This window comes from Nematolebias whitei, chromosome 19 (assembly GCF_014905685.2).
Source record: "Nematolebias whitei isolate Nwh7 chromosome 19, NemWhi1, whole genome shotgun sequence".
NCBI classification, from domain to species: domain Eukaryota; kingdom Metazoa; phylum Chordata; class Actinopteri; order Cyprinodontiformes; family Rivulidae; genus Nematolebias; species Nematolebias whitei.
The window spans coordinates 24,139,438-24,153,208 of record NC_056516.1 but is presented as its reverse complement, the minus strand read 5'-3'; the positions used below and the strand labels follow the sequence as shown (position 1 = coordinate 24,153,208).

General features: G+C 38.1%; 1 protein-coding gene across 1 annotated transcript; it reads right to left on the bottom strand.

Moving 5' to 3' along the window:
* Positions 1-111: 111 nt before the first annotated feature.
* On the bottom strand, positions 112-12,968 carry LOC119425895. The gene is made up of 19 exons (XM_037693450.1): positions 12,916-12,968; positions 12,691-12,824; positions 11,510-12,284; positions 11,261-11,388; positions 11,017-11,133; positions 9,397-9,454; positions 8,676-8,804; positions 8,479-8,541; positions 7,312-7,461; positions 7,153-7,224; positions 6,410-6,511; positions 6,139-6,300; positions 5,801-6,046; positions 5,652-5,726; positions 5,439-5,572; positions 5,215-5,349; positions 3,921-3,981; positions 3,761-3,829; positions 112-2,049 (listed from the first exon to the last, which is right to left on the bottom strand). The coding sequence occupies exons 3-19, from the start codon at positions 12,273-12,275 to the stop codon at positions 482-484; spliced, it is 4,035 nt and encodes a 1,344-aa protein (XP_037549378.1). The 5' UTR covers positions 12,276-12,284; positions 12,691-12,824; positions 12,916-12,968; the 3' UTR covers positions 112-481.
* Positions 12,969-13,771: the final 803 nt, after the last annotated feature.

The window sequence follows — 13,771 nt, the reverse complement described above, 5'->3', positions numbered from 1 at the left end:
AAAAAAAAAAAAAAAAAAAAAGAGAAAAAATACAGCTCAAGTATATTTGATCTAAAAAACAGTTTATAAAACAATATATGTACAAATACTTTAAAACTTTGATCTCAAATGTACAGATATTTTATTAAAATTATTGCTTCTTCAAAAAAAATGCAACAAAGCAGGAAAAAAGATAGCTTATTGACATTTTCTGTCTGACAAATACTTCATAGTGAATGTTCCCAATAGCGTTCAGATTGTAAATTGAAACCTTCAACAAAAACTTCATACAACAAAATGCAAAACTAACTACGGTACATTATAAACGCCTTCTCAATGTGATGCCATAAATACTTTAAACAAAGCACTCTTTGTGGCAGCATAAAAAAAACCCAAAACAACACAAACTGGATTTAAGAGAGAACAACTAGCCAACATTTAAAATACCACATAAGAAAATAAGACATGGAAAAGAAGAAAAAGACAAAAAACATTAACAAAGCTACTGATTACTTCCTGGTTCTCTTGCCCAGAAGGCGTACTGCTGCTGCACTCCCAGACACTCCCAACCTGGAGGCATTTGAGCAGTTACATTGTAACTGAATGAAGGCAGGCTGAGGGGGTTTCCAGTCTGATCTGGATACATCTGGTTTGGGTAGACGTACTCCTGAGTTGAGCTTGCTGCAGTGATGGGGGGATTGTTTTGTGTCGTATAACCAGTAGGCATCTGAGTGAAAAAAGACCCCGAATCTCCTCCTGTGAAATAAACAGTTTGGCCGTGTGGAGCGTAGGAACCTCCAGAAACCGCTGCAGTGTCAGTGAGATTAGCTGTTGGATCAGCGTGGGAAGTGACCCAATCGTTTCTGTTCGCATCAGCGTGAGCCTGCCAGTTTTTGCTGCCCTGGAAGGTGTGCTGAACGAGGTTTGGTCGGGCACTTATGACGGTGCTAATGGACTGCTGACTAGACCCACTGGGCTCTGGGTTATTATGTGGCATCCGGTGTGTTTTTTGGTTGTTGGGCGCACAATCAGCTGAAAAGCTGCTCACATTTGTGAAAACGTCCTGAGCACTGGAGCTCGGCAGCATGTGTGGGGCTTTGGCTTCTGCCGTGGCAGCAGTAGATACGACTACAACGGCGTCTCCGGTCTCGTCAGCTGGACGGTTGGCCTTCACAAACTGCGCAGACAAAATGTTGGCTGAAGAAGCAGCGCTGACGCCAGTAGTGAGGTTTTTCTTAACGTCAAAGGAAGCTGTCTTGTTCGCTACTACAGCGTAAGAGGTTGAATTTTTCTTGGCTGTAGCTTTAACCAGCTGATGTTCTGAACCCAATGTTGTTTTATCTTTTGCATTTTCAGAATCTATGTTTAGAGGCTTTAAATCCCTCCTGTGGTCCGATGAACTGGTAGATTCAGCATTGTCAAGAGCTGACCTGGGGGGAGTCTGAATATTCTCAAATTTCCTTTGTTTCATCATGGAGATCAGTTCTGCTAATGGCTCCAAGTTCACAGTGCGTTTCATTTGTGTGGGTTCAGAGTTGTTATCTGTCGGAGCCAGTGGGGTGAGGTTCTCAGCAGAGTTAACGGCAGAGAACGCTGAGTCCAGTTTGTGCTGAGTCATAACATTCACTGGGTTGGGTGTATGTTTGGCTGGCAAAGGGTGCTTCTGAGGGCTGATGGTGCAGGACTGGAGCAGAGTTTCAGGTGTTTCTGCTGCTCTTTTCCTGTTTGGAAGGGATTCATTTGAGAGGTAGACCTTTGGTTTTTGACCTGTTGTAGAGGTACTGGTGGTTGATGTTGATGATTCTGACACTGGCTTTTCTTGCAGCTGAGGATCAGAGTTTCGGAGATTAGACACGTGCGGTTTGAATGCTGGTTGTGGAAATAAACCACAACAGGCCTCTTGAGGCACAAGATGTGCACCAGCTATTGGGACTGAAGAGACAACAGGTGCATCCTTTGAGCAAGAGGGGTATGCTTCCAGATCGATGACGATTCTTTCTCCAACCACATGCAAATCTCCAACACCAGCCTTTTTCTCCAAACTAGGGTTTTCTGCTTTCTGACCAGTTTCTAGGAAAAAAAAAAAAAAAAGTAAACACACAAACACATTAAAAAAAACTCAAAGAAAAGGACTAATTCTTATAATTTAAGTTCTCTACAAATATTTAAAACATCTACTAGTGGTAAACTAAAAAAGAAAAGAAAAACCATCACCATTACTCACGCTTCTTTTTTACTTTACCTTATTGCCTCTAAAAATAATGTTATTTATCTTTATTACAAATTTATTCAATATTTTGGTGAATCTAAGATTTGAGAAAGTTTCCTGATAAAAATTGTAATGAGGGTTCCTACTTTTTTCAAGGATACAAGGATTTTTATTGTCATTCTCATCACATGTGGTACATGAGGTGGAACGAAACTGTGTACACAGGGTCCCAGTTACATCCAACAAAAATACAAATTGTAAAGAAAAACATTCGTAAGATCCGAGTCATGAACTAAGAATATACTACATTCACTACACTAAGAATACACTAAGCACTAATGGTACAGGGTGCCGAGTTAAGATTTAGGTTTACACCCAAAAAGAGGCTAAAATCACCAGTGGTCCAGAAAACATTTCCCTATCATGGTGTGTATCAAGCAGGGGAAACAAGAGAAGTGGCGTACGCACAAAAAGGGTATAATAAAAACCCTGTGCATGCAAGAGTTTTTAATATGTTATCATTTTAAACTGTTTCATGATTTCTGCACTTTGTGTATATGAAGCAAAGAAGTTTCTGGAGAAAAAAGAACCATCAGTTCACGTCCGAGCTGATAGGAATTCTCTGTACTTACACAAACTGTTTTTTCTTAGAATTGTTTGTTCTTTTGTAAAAACCAGAAATGTCAAGGTTATACACATCAACTCATAAACCATCGGTCTTACACTGTCATTGTTTCTCTTAAGCATTTAATCAAAATGTTCTAAGATCACTTTGCCCTCGTTGTAATCTGCCTAATCAAGACGTCCAGTCTTTTCCTCCTTCCTGTGTGAACAATAAAAAGGCGAACAGATGTGGAAAACCTTCGGAGTTCACAGAAACCAGCTCTAGTGTTGGAACTGTGAATTTTCCCCTTTTTGCAAAAAGCTTCGCTGAAAATCTTACTCTGCTGTGTGGTTCTTTATTTTTATAGGTACGGAGGAAATACCCAAAAGTGCATTTTGTGGGACTTTAAAGTTTCTTTCAGCTGCTCCCTTTTTCAGAAGTTGCCATAGCGAGCGAATCTGCATGAAAGATTTGGCAATTATTTTACGTTGGACCACGGCACCGACCACCATGCTACCACAATAAACCCCCAATAATGTTGCTGTCAATCACAGATCCAGTGCCTTTCATTTTTTACTTAATGATTACCTGCTGAATTTAAGAGTTGAGCTACAACAAAAGGAACAGCATTTGTTCAGAGTGTGAAACCTCCATCCTTCTATCTTTTAAGTGTTTTTTTATGGCTCTTTCTAGGTGCTAGTTCATTTGTTGTTACAGAGACAACAGCTGCAGGAAACCGGTAGCAAACACAAAGAAGTTAGCCCATAATCCAAACATTTACAGAGAAAGTCAGCAAAACAAAAGTCGACAGGAAATCAGCCTGACGAAGAGGCATGAATAAGCACATTTCACATTTTTCGTTGGACTAGCTGGTGCAAAAACATGTTTAGCTGAAACAGTATACCTTGTGTGGTCAATTAAGTTGTGTGTAAGACAGGAGACTGATTAGTTTTTCAAGAGGAACTCACTGTTCTGCTGGGAGATGGGTGGATGACATTCTGGTTTCTTGTCCACAGAACCTTTCACGAGTTGTAAAGCTACGAAACCCAAAGAGAATGCATGCACATTAATGAGCGTTTAGCTAAACCAGAATGTTTTTAAACAGCTGTAGATTAGGTTTGTGGCTACCTTTGCTGAAAGTAGCTGCTGTCTGAACCAATCCATGCTGCTCCGAAGGCAGAATAAGAACCTTGGCAAGTAAAAAAGGGAAACACAAACAAAAGAAAGATTTAATAATAATAAATGTTATATTCACATGAATAATATGCAAGAGCATACCAATTTATTATTTTGACAGGTTAAACTTGTTGAAATTCAAGGGTCTGGCACTTGTATACCAGGATCTGCAACCTTTTAGATTAAAAGAGCCAGTTCTGCCCCTTCACTCGCTAAATAAATAAAATGTGCCTGGAGCCACAAAACCTGCTACAACTGTGATCAACTGGTGGTCCATGGGCCACTTCAAATTTGTTCGGGGGGTTATTCCAGCCAGTTGGGGTGACATTACAAGCCTAAAAATATCAATAAATGTTACCATTTATTGATATTTTTACATTTTTGGACAAAAGAAAACACCATGTTCATGTAAAAAGGTAAGAAAAAAAAAAAACAGTTCATTCCAATTTTCACAAAACATTTAACCATTGAACTCTACAGGCCTTTATGAGTTCACTGTAGTCCACAACATCATTTAATTATCCCACTTTGAAGCAATAAAATAAGAACTTTTTTCATCCTGCTGGAAATACAGCATAAATTTAAAGTGTGTTTAAAAATTAGGCTATTTTCTTAGATACTATGTATTGTGACTTAATGATTTTTTTTAATTAAAAACAAATACTTTGATTTACTTTGACTTTATGTTTTATATCTCTAATAATTATTATTTTTTGTTGTCAAATTGACTTGCCATATTTCTTCTAAGAAACTTGTCCTAAGATTCAATATTCCAAAGATGTTCTGGTGGATTTGAGAGAAAATTCTCACTTTAAGGCTGGAAGATGGATAAATGAAGGAGCATAGTCTAATTAACACGTTCGCTCTTCGTATTAGAAATATCATTCACATATTTGTTGATATATGTGTATAGCATATGTGCCCTAACTGTTGTGGTTATAAAAAAACAATTAAATTAAATTCCATGTTAGTTTTGGTCAAAGCTTCAAAGAGCTGCACGTTGCAGACCTCCGGTATAAACTATTATGAGTGAAACAAGGATAAGAATTAAACATTTACTTCCTCTTTCACCTTTCTAAAAATGATTTTTTATTTTTTTTAGGACTACATTATGGAGTTTAACAAGGTTCAATTGCATTAAAATGATAGCTTTATGTTTGCGTAATAAAAAAACAGTTACTAATACATGTTCAAAATAAATTTCATTTCATAAAAACATGTCTAGAGTGTTGATCTATTAAATTACCCGTGCATCCGTATTTTCGGCCTGCTCCCGTGCCCATAGTTTCTCGACAACAAGATCAAATAATTCTGATTTTTGCTTTTCATTCAGTTCGTTCGAGTCCAAGAACATATCCAGAAACTGAGAGTAATTCTGCCACTGAAAAATATGCAAATCAGGCATGAAAATACTGCTGTGATCCAAGCATTCATCTTTCAGGTTTGCTCCACATTATTACCAGCACGCACCAAAAAATTGGTCTGGTGATTCTTGCTGACCATGTGTTGACACATGTCCGTAAAAGAGATGATCTCCTGGCAGCTTTCACACAGGTAGAACGTTTTAGCAGACATCCCCTGACACTCCCACACAAACTCCATACCTGAAAAGTACACACCATATTTAACATGCTGTGTATACAACATGGCAGCAGCAAGAAGGACACAACAGGACAAACTCACCAATGATAGGTTTGGTGTCCTTATAACGTGCGCTCAGGAAACGAGACAAATTACTGCAGTTCTGGGCTTTCAACTCTGTAACAAACACATATTACAAACTGATTTAATAAACAACTAAATAAGAGTGCACTTGAATGTGTAACACTTACCAACAACAGCTCTGTGCTGCACTTGCGGTAAACTCTTCTCTCCGGGTCCCGTGCTGTGGTTTGGAGCTTGTTGGGCTCCGTGGCTCGGTCCTGATGCGCTGTGCCGTGCTGATGAAGCAGCAGTTTGAACAGGTGTAGCTTTCTGCGGACATTCGAAAGCTCTCCGTGGGCCCTGGGAGGCTGACTCACTCTTCCTACGTTGTGTTTCAGGAGTGAGAGAATGTGCTGTTTTCACCACTTTGGCTCCTGAGAAATTAAGAAAAAAAGTACATGCTGAAGTCTAATGTGTATTAAGAAGTTATTAAAATAAAAAAAGGGTATAAAGCTCAGAATAATACCTGGTATTTGTTCAGCTTGATGGCTCAGAGTGAGATCTGGACGAGTTTTGTTTTGTGGAACAGATAACTGAAGCTGGTCCTGAATCTGACCACAGTTTGAGCTTTGCTGTTTGAGTAACGGAGCCGCTGGGGAGTCTTCCTCACTTTCAGAATCGTCTATTTCTGTGTCAAGATCATTAAAATAGCAAACACTATAAGGCTTAAAACTGTTTGGCTGATTTTTCTTTCTTTTTTTTGGTTAATGAACAAAATTGTAATTTTATTTTTTTACCTATTATCTGGATCTGCTGTGTCTGATGCAGTTTTTTGTTTCCCCTGTCTGGTTGCTTTTTGGAACGAACTCTTAGTACTTCTTTATCTGGCACCGTCAGTCCTATGAGACAAAAAGGCAAATCTGATTTAAAGCCTATTAAATGTAGTGAAAAAGTAAAAAAAAACCAAAAAAAAAAACAACTGAACAGCAAAAAAAAATCCCTTTTCATCAAAAACAGGTCAATCTGACATCATTAATTGGAAATTCACGCTGCTCCTATTGGGCATTTTAAGAGAAAGTAAATAAAGAAAAATAATTAGGGACAATAAAAGCAAGTTATTCTTAATTTACACATAACAAAAATACTTTTTAAAAGAAGGTTCTTGGTTTCTATAACTGCTCAATTGTAATGAAAACTTGCTTGCAGCTGTTTGCATCGTCTCGAGCCCTTTGAGCACAAAACGAAGACCAAACTAACTGCATGCACACTCATCATTAATCCCACCCGTTTCATTTAACAATTATGACGACCATAAATCAACTACAAAACTAACTCGGCTGACCCAACGTGCAGTATGAAGAACGCTGCATGCACGTCAGAAAGGAGCACATTGGTTAGAGCATGAAGGAGCAGAAAACACGTCGCTGAACTACAAGGGACAGACTTCACGCACTTGTGGTAAAACAACAAAAACGGCATGAATTGTAGTTACAACGAACATAAAAATAAGAAGCATTGGCAGAAAGAGTGCAGTATTTACCAAATCTCTCAGCAGGAGGTGTGACTTCAACCCCACACTGAAACTCTGCATCTGGCTCCAACTGAGTGGTGTCTAAAGTCAACGGAAAGCAGGCGTTGTTAGTCTGGAGTTATGTATCTAAAAAGAGTTCTAGTTGAATAAAATCCAGGTATCTTTTACCTGCTACATCTTCAGCGTAAAAACCAGGATTCTGGATGGGTTCTAGATCAACTTGATCCTGAACCCTGTCATAAACTTCCATGACTTCATCATTTAAACTCTGGTCATATGCCATCAGATTTAAATCTTCTTTCACGTGCGAGTCCATTTCTGTGCCAAAAACACGTAGGAGCACCGATATTATGATTAACGTAGGAGCACTGACATAATGTTATCCTTGGTCTAAAAATATTACGTTAAGATGCGTTAGCCATGTTTGTTAATGTTTAGCCTTGACAGTCAGGCACTGTATGCTGTGAGGGTTATTGGTTATTATTGTGTGGCTGTATCCATAACCTTGAGCAGAGAACTGAAAAAAAAACAACAACTTAAGGATGGAGCGGATGAGGCCACACTTAAAGCTCATTCATCTAACTAATGTATTCACAATAAGTTTATGGAACGCAAAACCAATCGGATGGTGATCTGGTATTTTATTGTTTAAAAAAAGAAAATGAACAACAAAGCGATTGTATTTTAATGGTGTCAGAGAAGAAGGAAGGAAAGATTTGGAAACGATGGTGTCATGGGTCACAAGGAGAGTGAGAAAAGGAACTAAAGGTGTTACGAGGAAGCAGGGAGACCTTCCAGCAAACCAAAGTGATGACATCATTATAATCCAGCTGGAGCCAGAAGGGAAAAACGAAGAGATGGGGGCGAACCAGATCCCCAGGGAGGAGTCGATCGCTTAACGAGGAGGAGCATCCAAGACCTATATAATGTGTTATCATGAGACTTCAAGACTCTAGGCTTGTTTGCCGATCTGTATTTTCTTGGGCCAATGAATAAACCTTTAAATCACACATGGGACTCCAATATCTCTTTGACTTGTCAATTTATGACTGGTAGTGAGGGCTGGTTTTCAGAGAAACTTCCTAAGCGAAAGGTCAAACTATATTTTATTAATTCTGGACTAAATTAGTTTTTAATATTAATTAACTACACAACAAATAAATGCCTAAAATGGGAAGTTTGCAAATGCTTTTATGTGAGTTTTTTTTCTTTCTTCTGTTCAGTGCCCTGAGATGACTTCTGTTGTGACTTGGTGCTATATAAATAAAGTGAAATGAATTGAATTTATCCATGAACAACAATAACAAACAAACAAAGCTGCAGTTGACGTCTCACCTGGCATTTGAAAAAAAGCCATCTGGTCCTGAATGCCCGCCTCATCATAAGAGCTTGGCATTCCTGTGAAACAAAATTTGCAGTAAAGGATTCAGGGACGTGAAAAGAGTTTATAGCGGCTTAGTTCACTTGAGCACAAAATGTTCAGATCTGAGGATGAAATCTGATGCACAGACATAACATTTAATTCAATTTACCATCATCTGAGCTTGAAACTTCGCAGAAACTGAAAACGTTTTGCCTAGAAGCACTCGACGAATCAGCTGCAGGAATCAAGGGAATGTGCGCGTCTTTTCGTCGCAACAGTTCTTTCACTTTCTCCACAGCTGAGCATCAATAGGAAATAGAAAATTAAGACCCAGCAATAATCAAATGTTGAACACAAAAAAACTGTTTCCATGAAAAAAAAAAAAAAAAAAAAAAAAATCCAACAAGTTCATTGGACGTCATATCAGGTTTTAAAGGGGAAGAAAGGTTTAGATTTTTATTAAGTCATTGAAAAGGAAACAAAAAAGGCAGCTACCGGAGTGTGTGTGTGTGTGTGTGTGTGTGTGTGTGTGGGCAGGGGCTGTACAGGAGGATGGTGTGTCAAACGCCCTGGAAGAACTTTAGCACAGACGCAGCAGGGCTCAAGGACAAGACTAGCAAAAATATGTGCTAATAGCCAGATGTTACATGTTACATAACTTGGTTGCTGTAAAGAAAGAAAAAAAAAAACTTTTGCATTTGGAGCAGACTCTGTTTTCCTTGGCCTAAGGGATTTTTTTTAAAACCGCCGTGTTTGAGAATAATCCAGATAAATTGAATTTACCTTCACACAGAATACTAACCAAACATACAAATAAGATAAAAGTCTAAATTTTTACAAGAAAAAAAACCAGACACCTCATATAAAATTAACTTCAAGGATATATTTACCTTTTTTGCCTGAAAGGGTCCTCAGTTTTTCATACACAACCATCTCCACCTCCAGTTTCTAGTTAAAAAAATTATAAATAAATAAACACCAACACAGCAGTAATTACAAAAAAACTGCAATAGTAATGCATAAAAGCAGCTATTTGCCTTTAATGATAAATGTCCTTTGGGCTGACGTAATACAGAAACTACAATCAGTGGTTCAGTTTTGGTTGAATTTTGTGTTTGGACTTGGGACACCAAAATAATCCTGACAGTGGAAGAGTGGAGGCGTAACGGTCTTGTGTTTTCCTCTAAAACCGTCTTCAAGAGCGTTGGTACTAAAGTACATTTTGAATGCTGACTGCAAGAAACAGTTTTAAATTATAAGAATGAAGTATAATTTGGTATGTACCAATTAATCAGCTAGTGTTGGGAATAAAATAATGTTTGATTATAGTTTGTGGGAAATAATACTATGAGTTGGTTCATATGATGTTTAATCATGAATTGGGAGAATAAAAATAAGGTTTGATTATATTTTGTGGGAAATAATACTATGAGTTGATTGGTATACCATTTAAGAATGAATTGTGGGAATAAAATAAGGTTTGATTATAAAAGGTGAACATACCAGGACGTGGTTTGGTTGGTATAATGTACAAGTATGGTTTTGGGAAAATGGAAAATATCTTAAGGGCGAAATAACTGAGTCACACTAGGAAAAGACAGCTCAAGGAGTGTGTGAGAACGGATTGGATAAAATGGGAACTGGGAGGTATCATGAAAGTGTGTGGAGACAGGTGGTTTTTTTCATTCAACCTTTATTTAGACAGGTTAATCCCACTGAGCATCGAGAACTCATTTACAAGAGAGACCTGAATTGATTTGACAGGGATGACAATCAGGAAGTGTCTAGGGAGCTGATGGAGTAGAAATTGTAAAAAGGAAGTGTCAGTGGAGGAAGATTAGTGGGGGAAGGAAACATAGCCGTTAAAAATAATACCAAACCACACGAAGGGCAGAATTGTGCAGGCATCCAGGGAGAGAGGTAATTACACAATTTTCCAGATCTGTGATTTCTTGTTCATGCATTTGTTTTTGTTTTTTCCTGTTTAATAAAGTGTTTGTTAATTCTGACATAAGTGTGTGTTCCTTCCGAGCAAACAATCAGGCTGCTCCTGGCTGCACCTCCAACACCAGTAAGCCTAATTAGTTGGTTTAATCTGGACCAGAAATTTGTTGATTCAACATTCTAAAGTCCAATTATGTAATAAATAAATAAATAAAAATCTGGTTGTCTTTTGATATAATGTCTTTTTATGTTTTGAGGTGTGCAAAATATTTAAAAGGAGCTGTATTAAAAAATAACATTTGAAGGTGATTTTAAGTGTTCCTTAGTCAAATGGGTTCGTTGATGGACTAAGGTTACAACCAATAAGCAGATTTTGCTTTCAGGTAAGAGTTAGTCCAGGTTGAATGCAAGGTTGCTTAAAAGTTTTTAAATATTTTAAATAATGTCTGTACTTTGAGAGTTTTATTGAGGTGGTACTTATGGCAAGTTCTAATATAAACAAAAATAACCAGTCACACAGTAAATATTAATTAAACTTGATAAGAAAAAACATCTTTGCAGATCACCTGAGCCAACCGGGTGTGTGGCAAGTCTTTCTCAATAAGCACCAAGTGGAGCAGGTCTTGCCTTAATTTACTTTTCAGTTGTGACTCCTCTGCTGTCCATTCAGGGTACTTCATTTTCTAAGAACAGCATAAGCCCCCCCCCAAATTTTTTTTAAAATAAAATAAAAAACACAGTTAACTTATGAAGATGCTGGATGGATGGAAGTTGCAAGTATAATTTATGCAAGACTTAAAATTTCCGTACCATATACTTGTGCTGATGGTCAAACTTGGTCAGGTGACTCTGACTGGATGAGTTTAATTTATCTGAACACAGCAGGCAGTAGACCTGCATCTTCTTTTCACAGGACACAACAATCAGCTGATTTGCTCCTAAAAGTAAAAAAAAAATGCAGACGTGATTAAAATCAGAATAATTTTATATGCACAGATGTATTATTATTATTTTTATTTTCAGTCATTTCTGTTATAAATTAAAAAAAAAAATACTTGCCAACTTTCAGACTGTGTTTACTGGGTGATTTACTTGCAGGCAAGTAAGGCTCTTTAAGTGGTTCACTGTTCTCAGAGCTGGCAGGTATGGTGGTGCCCAGGCGGGGAACAGAAGGTCGTGTCTTCTTATGGGCTTCAGAGTCTGCATTTTCTCCCACCAGTTTGGGCCCATGTGCCATCTTAGTTGGAGCATCAGGACTGTCATGTTTAACAAGCGTTTTAGCCATTTTAGCAGGAGCCACAGATGTCCCTTTAGTCAGATGTGCAACTGGGGCTTTAGGTGTTGCATCATCCCATCTCGAACTTTTCCCAACTTTAGATGAAGTTCTGCAGCTAGCTTGTGATGCATTACCAGAAGAAGAGTTCACTTCAGATGCACTTCCTTTTCTACTTTTCACCTGGACTGACTGTGTTGCAGATTTTGCGGTGGGTGTTGCGTTTGAGATGGTGGCACTAAAAGAGGGAGTGGTTTCTGTCCTTTTGGATGAGGTTGATGCAGATTTCAATGTGGGTACTGAGCAGGTATGGGGAGTTGCCATCTTCTCTGCTTTTGACGCAGTTTCAAACTTTATTGTTTTAACAGGTGTGTCTGGAGAAAGGTTTGATTCAGGGGACCAATTAGTCTTAGCTGTAGGCACCTTTAACTTTACACCAGCAGGAAGGCTGTCAGACTTGTTAACTTTCACATGAGACGGTCTGCATGCAGATCCCGTTTCTGCAGACGAGTCTGGACTTGTGGTACACATGTCTGAATCACTAATCTCCATATCTACCACCTTTGAGAGAGGGAAAAAAAACATTTATTGGAATTTTTGGTGTCCACAGGTAAAAAAAAAGATTTATAAACACTAAAACATGTCCATATTTGCTTTTTAGTGCTTTCACACATTTCATTTAAAAATCTTTCTGTATTTTTAGATGCTTTTTGTACTGAAGTATTTAAAGCCTTTTTAAAACTATGCCCTTGATTTAGCTGTGTTCCAAACGAAGCGTCGTGTTTCCTACATGAACATCAAATCAGTTCCATGAATATTAGAAAAGAAAGAAAAAAAGAAAAAACTAAAACATGCAAACAGGATTGAATTAGGAAGCTCAACACAACCATCATCTGAATAGATGAATATTTATCTTATTAAAATGGCTTTAAATAAAAATTTCCAGTTCCACAAGAACAAAACTGACCTGTCTATCATCCTCATATTGACCCTGAAATATCTCTGAAGTGCTGTCAGGTGTACGAGCAGACTCAAGTGTGGTTGAAGTCGGATTACAGCCTCGGTCTGGCCAATGCTTTTGTGCCTGCAGGGTCTGGATCACTTTGAAAAAGAAGCAAGGAGTAGATGAAAGTTCAAACTTAACTATACTAAATCTGCCTCAACTTAAAACAGGGAAATGACGTAAGCTTACCTGACTGAAAGCTTTGGTTTAAGATGTTACTGTATGTTTTTTCATTCAAATGAATAACCTGGAATCAAGACAATAACGTTTGGTAAGATAATAAATAATTATGTCTGAAATTATGTTCTTTGCAAGTATACCGGTAAATATTTTAGCATTATGCAAGTCGAACCAAAGTAACCAATAGTGTTCATTCAGCTGTACAGTAGTCCCTCGCTACTTCGCGGTGCGACTTCCGCAGACTCGTTCTTTCGCGGTTTTTCAAAGTAAGATTGGACATGACACACAATTGGCTGACTGATGGATGATCCGCACGAGCAGCAAAGGATTGTTTATTTAAAAATAAATTATTTTAAATGATTTAGCACCTGCTGCACCCCATAGGTGCAGGGAGAAGCTCGCTCCTGCAGCATGTCATGATCTCTGCTCTCTGCCACCTGCCAGCGATAGCAGCGGAGAAGTGGGTGTGGCCGAGAGCGCTGGCATGTTGCAGAGAGTGGAGATCATGACATGCTGTGCTCTTTTAGTGTTTAGAGCAGTGTTTTTCAAAGTGGGGGCTGTGGCCCCTTGGGGGGACGCCATAATAATAAAAAAATGCTCACTAGGGCAATCTGTATCGGTTATTTAAAAAAAAAAAAAAAAAACACGCTTGAGAGAGAGGTTAATTTGTTTTGTTCTTCTGGTCAACAGTTTGTTGAAAAGTTGTTGTTGTTTTCAGTGGGAATATAATACAGTGTTTAAAACATGTTAGTTAATATTTTTATGTTCAGCAGCTGTAATTGAATATAGTGAATAAAAGTTAAAACATAACAGGTGATGTTTCTTTACATATTTTGTAGCATTGTTTGTGGGGTTGCGAGGGGGG

What these genes read in the sequence shown, in the direction of transcription:
- LOC119425895 (XM_037693450.1), bottom strand. Translation starts at nt 12,275, where the DNA reads ATGGAGATTAGTGATTCAGACATGTGTACCACAAGTCCAGACTCGTCT. An exon ending in AGTTTCAAGCTCAGATGATG is followed by an intron (nt 8,542 to 8,675) that starts GTAAATTGAATT and finishes TTTGTTTCACAG; the next exon opens with GAATGCCAAGCTCTTATGAT. An exon ending in ACAGCAGATCCAGATAATAG is followed by an intron (nt 6,301 to 6,409) that starts GTAAAAAAATAA and finishes ATCTTGACACAG; the next exon opens with AAATAGACGATTCTGAAAGT.